At 33.7% G+C, this 9,254-nt stretch overlaps 1 protein-coding gene across 3 annotated transcripts in view; it reads left to right on the top strand.

The window, feature by feature from the left end:
* Window positions 1–8,152, top strand: part of KIAA1524 (KIAA1524 ortholog) — a 32,262-nt gene extending 24,110 nt beyond the window's left edge. For 2 of the 3 annotated variants that reach the window (XM_021070433.1, XM_021070434.1), the window contains 4 exons: window positions 1,594–1,707; window positions 1,938–2,020; window positions 2,723–2,862; window positions 4,559–4,838. In XM_021070433.1, the coding sequence (XP_020926092.1) occupies window positions 1,594–1,707; window positions 1,938–2,020; window positions 2,723–2,862; window positions 4,559–4,729 (508 nt within the window). In that variant the 3' untranslated portion in view covers window positions 4,730–4,838. Of the gene's footprint in view, window positions 1–1,593; window positions 1,708–1,937; window positions 2,021–2,722; window positions 2,863–4,558 lie in introns of all 3 variants that reach the window. The other variant, XM_021070432.1, reaches the window with a different exon arrangement.

Below are 9,254 nucleotides of genomic sequence, written 5' to 3' on the forward strand. Positions count from 1 at the left end.
AGGTATTGAGCAAAAAACTTATATCTTAGGGAAAAGAAGTATTGCTTACTCAAACTCAGGATCACAATTGGAAACAAAATATGGGTCTCCAAATTTCTTTCTAGTTGACTCTACTTCTTTCATGTATTCATAAAGTCATCAGTCATCTGGGATGTTAGCACCACAAGGACAAGTTTCATCAATTTTGTTCACTGATAGATCCCTAGGACCTAGAATGGGGTGCTTGATATAGGCTTAGGCATTCCATAAAATAGTTGTTAAATGACCCTAGACCTTAGTTGTGATGATTCATGTTAGGTTGAACCATTGAATTGGCCATTTCTCTAGGTCAAAAGTGGTTGAATATTCACAATTTTCATATCATTCAGCCTAATAGCATAGAAATTTGGGCGTTAGTATTTAACACACCTCTTAATTTATAATAAGTATTTCTCTTAAATGTCCCTGAACATAGCTTACTTACATGTATGACTGTATCTGCAGAATGAATTCTTATAGGTTGAATTGCTGGTTTTCTTTTTTTTCTTTTTTTTTTTTTTTTTAATTGTTAAGGCCTCACCTGCAGCACATGGAAGTTCCCAGGCAAAGGGTTGAATCGGAGCTGCAGCTGCCAGCCTGTGCCACAGCCACAGCAACATATGATCTGAGCTGTATCTGTGACCTGCACCATAGCAGCATGGCAACACTGGATCCTTAACCCACTGAACTAGGCCAGGGATCGAACCTGCATCCCCATGGATACTAGTCGGGTTTGTTACCACTGAGCCACAACAGGAACTCCTGCTTTTACATTCTTGATAGATTGCCAGATTTCCCTCCAAAAAGGCTATGACAATTTAAATACTCACAGAGTATGAGATTGATCATTTTTCACTCCCCTGGTCAAACTTTTTTATCTTCTTAGGTCAAAATTTTAAAAACTCTGCATAGGATAAATAAAACACTTCTGCTGGCCAAATTTGGCAAGTGTCACCAGTTTATCTTTGTATTAGAGATGTGAAAAGGACATTTTATGCTTAGGATAGTTGAATGTCAAAATGTTACTTTGAAAGGATTTTTTAATATGTCTATCTTGCAGGTAAAATAAGCTGGACTATTAGATGCAGAGCTATAAAGAAGCAAGAGAAACTTAGAATCCTCAACTACTTAATCATTAATTTGACATTTTTAATTAAACATATTATGCCCAAGAGGCTAGTAATGACAGGCCTAAGTTTCATTTTTTTAAAGACCTCATCCTTTTATAAAAGTTGTTTCAGTTTCTGGACTTATGTAATAATAGAAGCGTGTACTTTAGAGCAAATTGTATAATGCAATATCATCTATAAATAAAGCTCTATATCCATAAATATGAAGTTAGTCCCCCACACATTTCCATTTCATAGTAATTTTTACCTCCTCGATCAGCCAAAGCATATCTTTATTGTCTTTTAATCTAATTGTTTATGTCCTGCCTGTTCTTAGTACATTCCTCCTCTTCCCTGCAGTGTATGTAGTTTGGTCAGAAGAAATAGTAAAGAAGACTTTCTGAGTTTCTTTTCTCAATCATGTTTTCCTCTGTAAAAATGTCAACTCATCTCCTTATCTTTTCAGAAATGAAACTGCTGAAAAGAAGAACAAAGATTTACAGGTCACATGTGATTCTCTGAATAAACAAATTGAGACAGTGAAAAAGTTGAATGAGTCACTCAAGCAACAAAATGAAAAGTAAAATCACTAGTTATTCTAATTTGGATTTTTTCAAAAAAATAATTCTCTTTATATAGAACATTGTTTTTTATAGATAAAATTAATAGAAGTATTACTTATTATAAAGTACATATTTTGCAGAATTTAAGACATTACTATTCTTATGAATTTCCTCTTAAAATACTTTTTGGGGAGAAAAATAAATGATATGGTTCACTGATGTTTTCTATATTTTTATATCACTTTAGAACGCTTGCCCAATTAATAGAGAAAGAAGAACAGAGAAAAGAAGTACAGAACCAACTAGTAGACAGAGAGTGTAAGCTAACAAGTAAGTACCTTATTTAATAAATTGTCTGCATTTTAACATATCTTGTGTTGGGAGAAAATCAAAGCATAAGTGGTTTTTAGTTTCCTTTTTCATTATTATCTACTTCTCTCATTTTTTTTAAATCATATCTTTAACAGCTCTCCTTTTCTTGCCATAACACAAGCAGTTTAGTTAGATTGATCAAAATGAAAAAGCAATACATTTTTTTTTTTGAAATCCAGGAGTTATAGGAAATGATAGCCCTTTTCCAAGTCAAAAATTTTAAATGTAACAGCAGGTGGCAGTGCTAGATAACTTTTAGTTACTAGCTTCTTAATGGTAATAGCTCTGAAATGAACCACAAAAACGTTTCTGTACTAATGCACTTGCCTTAGAGCATAGACATCTACCTATGTAATTTTGTAGCTTTCTCTTGTTTCTTTTCTAACCCTTAACTTTAAGAATTGCCTTCACCTCTTTAATATTATATTTAGAACAGAGGAAGAGGAAGCAACATAGAGATTTGGTATTTTCTATAGAATACTGGCATAGGGGAAGGGTTTCATAGTTTTATATATGAAGTACTATAAAACTTTTATTTCCAACAAAATATTTCTTCTTTCTAATTGTCTATCTTTTACAACTTAGTAGCTTCTAAACCTTTTCCAGGTAATTTTGGTATAGAACTTTTGAGTATATAACTGACTATTTGTTTGTTTTAAGAATTGGAACAAAAGGTAAAAGTACAAGAAGAAAAGATTAAAGTCTTACAAAGAGAAAGGGAAGATAAAGAAGAAACCATTGGTGTCCTTAGAAAAGAATTAAATAGAACAGAACAAATAAGAAAAGAATTGAGCATTAAGGTAAGAATCTATTGCATTCTTATTTGCAGTGAAAAGAAAAATCCTTATTTTGTGAAAAAGTTAAATTTGGATAAATGATATTCTTTTTCTTTAGTAATTTTGTTTAGAAGATAGTAGAATCTCAAAGTGGTTTGACACTTATTATGAGGGCTCTCTCACAGTGTGAAAACTTTATTTCCTAAAATCATTACACATTAATTAAATGTATACCGTGTTCCAGTACTTGCTGCTTTCAGGGGGGCAAAGAATACAGAAAGGGGTTCCCAGTTCTTTTTTCTCTTCTTTGCTTTTTTAGGGCCGCACATGTGGCATATGGAAGTTCCCAAGCTAGGGGTCAAATCAGAGCAGGGCAGGCTCAGGCCACAGCCACAACACAGGATCCAAGCCAAGTCTCCAGCCTACATCACAGCTCACAGAAATGCCAGATACTTAACGCACTGAATGAGGCCAGGGATTAAAACTGCATCCTCATGGTTATTAGTCCTGGTTACTAGTTCATTACCTCTGGGCCACAACAGGAACTCCCAAGTTTCAAGTTTTTTTTTTTTGGCTTTTGGCCTTTGAGGGCCACACCCAAGGGATATGAAGGGTTCCCAGACTAGGGGTCAAATCAGAGCTACAGATGCTGGCCTACACCACAGCCATAGCAATGCCAGATCCGAGCCACATCTGCGACCTACACAACAGCTCACGGCAATGCCAGATCCTTAACCCACTGAGCGAGGCCAGGGATCAAGCCCGCAACCTCACGGTTCCTTGTTGGAGTTGTTTCCCCCTGTGCCACGATGGGAACTCCCCCAGGTTCCAGCTACGTGCAGGTAGCTACCTATATATATGTATATGCATGTATATAGCTATATCTCTCTGCTTATAGGGATAGTAATGACAATAGTAGTTTATGTTTATTTAGAACTTCATAATTTGGAAAGTTCTCTTTGAAATAGTTTTCTTAATCTTCCTCACTTTAGTAAATATATTAATATATAGTTATAAGGAAATATTTTCATCCGATAAGTGAAACTAAATCTTTTTTTTTTTTTTTTTTTGAGTCTTTTGTCTTTTTAGGGCCGCCCTGGTGACATATGGAGGTTCCCAGGCTAGGGGTCTAATCAGAGCTACATCTGCCGGCCTACACCACATCCACAGCAACATGAGATCCAAGCCATGTCTGCAACCTACATCACAGCTCATCGTAACACCAGATCCCTAACCCACTGAGCAAGGCCAGGGATCGAACCCACATCCTCATGGATACTAGTTGGGTTCATTAACCACTGAGCCACGACGGGAGCTCCAAAACTAAGTCTTGAATTAAGGTTCTTGATCAATGTTAGTCACGTAGTTAAATGAAGCAGTAGATGTATTATGAGTGTTAAGTTCATTGCTCTTTCTACATTATCATGATTGCTTGAGTGTGGTAGCTATGAATAGTGCTTGCTGGACCATCTATTACCAGGAAGATGAAAACAGACCAAGATTTAAAGACAAAGCGAATGTATCTCCCTGATTTGTATTATATTATTTAATGATTACTTATCTTAAATTTACCATGTAATTATTAACAAAAATACAATACATACATGTAATGTCTTTTGATATTATTGTCTTAAGTAAGGACATCTTAATGCATGTTTCTATGAAGAGAAAACATGCTAAGTTGTTTTCTTCAATCTTTCTCCCCCACTTCCTTTCTTAGGCTTCCTCCTTAGAGGTTCAAAAGGCCCAATTAGAAGGTCGTTTGGAAGAGAAGGAGTCCCTGGTGAAACTTCAGCAAGAGGAGTTGAATAAACACTCTCATATGATAGCCATGATCCACAGTTTAAGTGGTGGAAAAATAAGTCCAGAAACTGTGAATCTCAGTATATAGACATTATGTATTTATCTACTGGGAAAGTGGGGTAGGGAAGGTAATTTGTGACTCCAGAATAAGAAGAGATTATTGTCTAATTATTTAGTAAAGAACCTGATCTGATACATGTTTTTACTTGGTCTTAAAGTTTTACTTTCTGTTTCTGGATTTTATTGCTTAAAGCTTTCTGTGGTCCCTACTTTAGAATATTCTTCTTAACCTCCATTATTGTTTTTACTAAGTTTTTTTTTTTCTTTTCCTTAGTTGCTTTCCACACTCTTTTCTGTTTGTTTAATTTATTTTCATTTGTGATTAGATATTTTAAATCAGACATCAGTAAACGTATTTATTTTTTTTCTGGAGTTCCCGCTGTAGCGAGATGGGATCAGTGGATCTTTGCAGCACTAGGATGCAGGTTCAACCTCCATCCTGGCACAGTGGATTAAAGGATCCAGCATTGCTGCATATACAGGATAGGTTGTAACTGAGGCTTGGATCTGATCCCTGGCCTGGGAACTACATATGCTGAAGAATGGCCAAAAAAAGAAAAAAGAAAAAAAATTGTTTTTCCTTCTACTTTTATTGATATGCAGTTGACATACAGCACTGTTTAAGTTTAAGGTATACAGCATAATGATTTGACTTACATGCATTGAAATGAGACCATAGTAAGTTTAGTGAACATACGTCATCTCACAGATACAACATTAAAGAAATAGAAAAAAAAAGGTTTTTTCCTTGCAATAAGCACTTTGAGGATTTACTCTTAACAACTTTCATATATAAGGTAAAGAAAGCAGTGTTAATTATTTTTATCATGTTGTACATTACAGTTCCAGTGCTTGTTTATCTCTAACTGGAAATGTGTTACCTTTTGGCCACCTTCATCTGATTCCCCTTAACCCCACTCAGTGAAATAAAATAACTTTATTACTGCATTTAAAATGTAGTAATATACATGGTATAAGTTTAATTTTTTTAGTGTAATGACTATTTACAGAAATAATGTATAAAAATTAGAAAATTGCTGATGTATTAGGTGACTTCATTTTCACATAAAATGTAGTAACTTATAGAATTATTTATAGATAGCTTTAGTTTCACTTTTTAAAATGTTGCATGTGGCCCACCCATGTCATTTTCAGTTATGAATTTCTTATGCTTTACATACAGGTAACATGGATTCCACCTTTGCTGCATATTCAGAAATTTAAAATAGTTTAATAATTAGGCCATTTAATTTTAAAGCCTGACTTAAAAATACCCTTATTCATGTATTTCTTTAATACAAGGAAATTTTGTAGTACTCAATTTGAATTGAATGTTCTAAGCAGTGTTTAGGAGGAATTTTTATATTAATGTTTTGGTTGATTTGATTGCTATGCTATTATAGCCACTGATTTTACTTGTTTCCTTCGCTGTATCTCTGTTTAACTTAGGTGAACTTAGATTTACTTCTACTTTTCAACAATAGCATATATGAACTTATATTTAGAAAATATATTTTCACAATTCACCAATTACATTAAATAACATCAAACTAATAGTTTTATATATTCACATACATTTTGTACAATTTTGCAAATTTTTAAGAAAGCATTGTGTCATGTAACACATTTTAAATTTCTACTTATCCTACAAGGGGTACATTCTGTTTCTCTTTTGAAACTGCATGCATTTTCAGTTTAATATGAAAAAAACTCAAAATGGGAAGATATAACTGAAGAACAAAAAGCTGTATAGGATAAAACCCAAAAGAGTCTGTAAAATAAATACATAAAATGGACCAGAAACTTCTAGGGAAAAATCAAACTAACTTGACAATTTAAACATCTCAAGAAACTGAGCCTTGAGAACTTTTGGGAAAGTGCTACCCAATAGAAGTTTTTGTGGTGATGGAAATGTTCTGTATCTGCATGGTCCAGTACCATAGCCTTTAGCTACATGTGGCTGTTGAGTGCTTAAAGTGTGTCTAGTGCAATGAAATAATTGAATTTTTAATTTTACATAAAGGTAATTAATTTTAACTTTAATTGCCATCCTACTGAACAGTGCAGATGTAGTCCATTCTTAAAAGTATGCATTTATTTAAACCACTCCATTTGCCTATTCTTAGAGACCTATACGGGCGGAGACTCCATCTATTTTTCAGCTTTTTTTTTTTTAAATACAACAGTTTTAACCTGTTAATCTCTTCTCTCTGAAGAGGAAAAGCCATTTTTCAGTTTCAAAGGTGAGTACTAATTGTTATCCTTCACTCCCCCCCCGCCCAGTCTTTCTGTCTCTTGTAGCATCTTTTATATTGTTCCTATTATTTTCCTTAACCTTAGTATATAGGGCACTTTTTCTTTATGCTTTTTGACTCTTTGCAAGTCAGATTAAAAAGAAAAAGTGTGCATGTGTATATGTGTGTATTTTTTCTTTTTAAAAAATTTTATTCTAAGCAAGCTTGAGCCACTATAGTAGTCATAATTTTCCTAATGATTTCTGTGTTTGTATGCCCATTTTCTAATGGAGAAAATGAAACTAAGTAAATGCATTGTTATATTAGAATTATTCATATTCTTTAAGAATTTTGTTATAAAGAGTTGGAGCTTAAGTGTGTATTAACATAGTTCCTTATACCATTTTCATTTGCTACTTGAACAAATAGACTTAAAATTTGGCTGATTGGAGTTTATACTAAACTGTCGTCTGTTTAATGTCAGGGCAAAAAAAATACTCATTAAAATTTAATGCTGTGTTTTGGAGAGAAATTGTCAGATTAGTACCTTTTAGTTTCATTTTTATATGTTGTGAAGACTATTTTTGTTAAGGATATAATGGCATTCTGTCTTGAGTTAGGACTGCTAGTTAAATGAAAATGTAACTGAGTTTCAACTTCTGCTTGAGGCTTATTCATGTACAAGTACTTCTAATCAAGATGTATTCCCTAAAACATATAATCTTATTTTACTTTGCCTTTGTCCTTTCTTTAGTTCTGAATGATATTTACAACTTTGCCTTTGACTTACCTATTGTTGGATAAAACACTTGTCCTGTTTGTGACCTAATTCCTTTGCAGATATTTGCAGACATTTTCTGTAAAGGGCCAAGTCATCGTCGTAAATGTTTTAGGCCTTGTCTGTCTTAAAACGACTCAACTCTGCAGTTGTAGCAGCCTGAAAGCAGCCATCCACAGTACATAAATAGGCATGTGTCTGTTCCCATAAGAGTTTATTTATAAAAACAGTTAAAGCTTTGCTGTTGTTTGTAGTTATATCTTTCTAATTAATTTCATCATTAAGAAAAATTGTCATTGTCTTTAGTAATTTTGTCTGGATCTGTTTTATATTAATATAGCTACTCAAGCCTTTTTATATTTTCTGTTGGGCTAGTCTATCTTTTTTTTTTTGTAAATTTGCTTTTAACCTATGTATATATAAAATGCATCATGAACCGTATGTAGTTGGGTCTTGCTTTTTTACCCATTTTAACAATTATGTCCTCTCATTCTTCTTGAAATTAATATATACTACTTAACATAAAATATAGGAACCTCATAACTTATCCTCTTCTCATCCTTTATACTATAGTTGACACATATATCTATATATGTTATTGACCCCCAAATAATGTGCTTTTTGCTTTAAATAATTATATAAAAACACTCTGGCTTTTAGCATCATAATATATATACCTGTTTGCACATGATAATACACACAAAATAATGTCTTCAAGGAAACATTACTACTTTTCTCTTTGGAAATAATAATTTGTGGGAAGATAGTGAAAATACTGTTTCTTCCAACTTTTGTCCACTAGTTTTAGCGTTCATTAATAATTCTTGCTGAATCAGTTATTATTCTGGTGGGTCACACCCACAGCATATGCTGCATCTTTCCCAAATTCATTGCTCAGCTCTAATAGTTTTCTGATAGCATCTTTGTGGAAGTTCCTGGGCCAGGGATCAAATCTAAACTGCAGCTGTGACCTGTGGCAACGCTGGATCCTTAACCCACTGCTCTGGGCCAGGGATCAAACCTGTGCCACCTCACAGACAACAGAAGATCCTTATTAACACACTGTGCCACAGGAACTCCTTTTACTTTTTTGATAAGAGAATACTGAACATTTTGTTAATACTATGATACTGGGGCCAACAATCTAAATTGAAGTATTTATTAATAATTGACAAAATTGATATGTAGTGCTTATGGTTTTACAATAGAATATTACTTTTTTGTGAGTATATTCTGAAAAGGGAAGAATTTGAGATTTGCTTTTTGTCACTTAAGAAAATAAGTAATACGAAGTTCCCTCTGTGGCTCAGTGGGTTAAGAATCCGACTGCAGCAGTTTGGGTAGCTACAGAGGTGTTGGTTCAATCCCCAGCCAGTGAGTGGGTTAAAGGATTCTCCACTGCTGCAGCTGTGGCTTAGATTCAATCCCTAGCCCAGGGAATTTACATGTGCTGTGTGCATGCCATAAAAAAAAAAAAGAAGTAATATATGTTAATCATATTGAATGTTTTTTCAAACCACAGAGACTTTTTGATAAAATTT

This window comes from Sus scrofa, chromosome 13 (genome assembly GCF_000003025.6).
Source record: "Sus scrofa isolate TJ Tabasco breed Duroc chromosome 13, Sscrofa11.1, whole genome shotgun sequence".
Lineage (NCBI taxonomy): Eukaryota > Metazoa > Chordata > Mammalia > Artiodactyla > Suidae > Sus > Sus scrofa.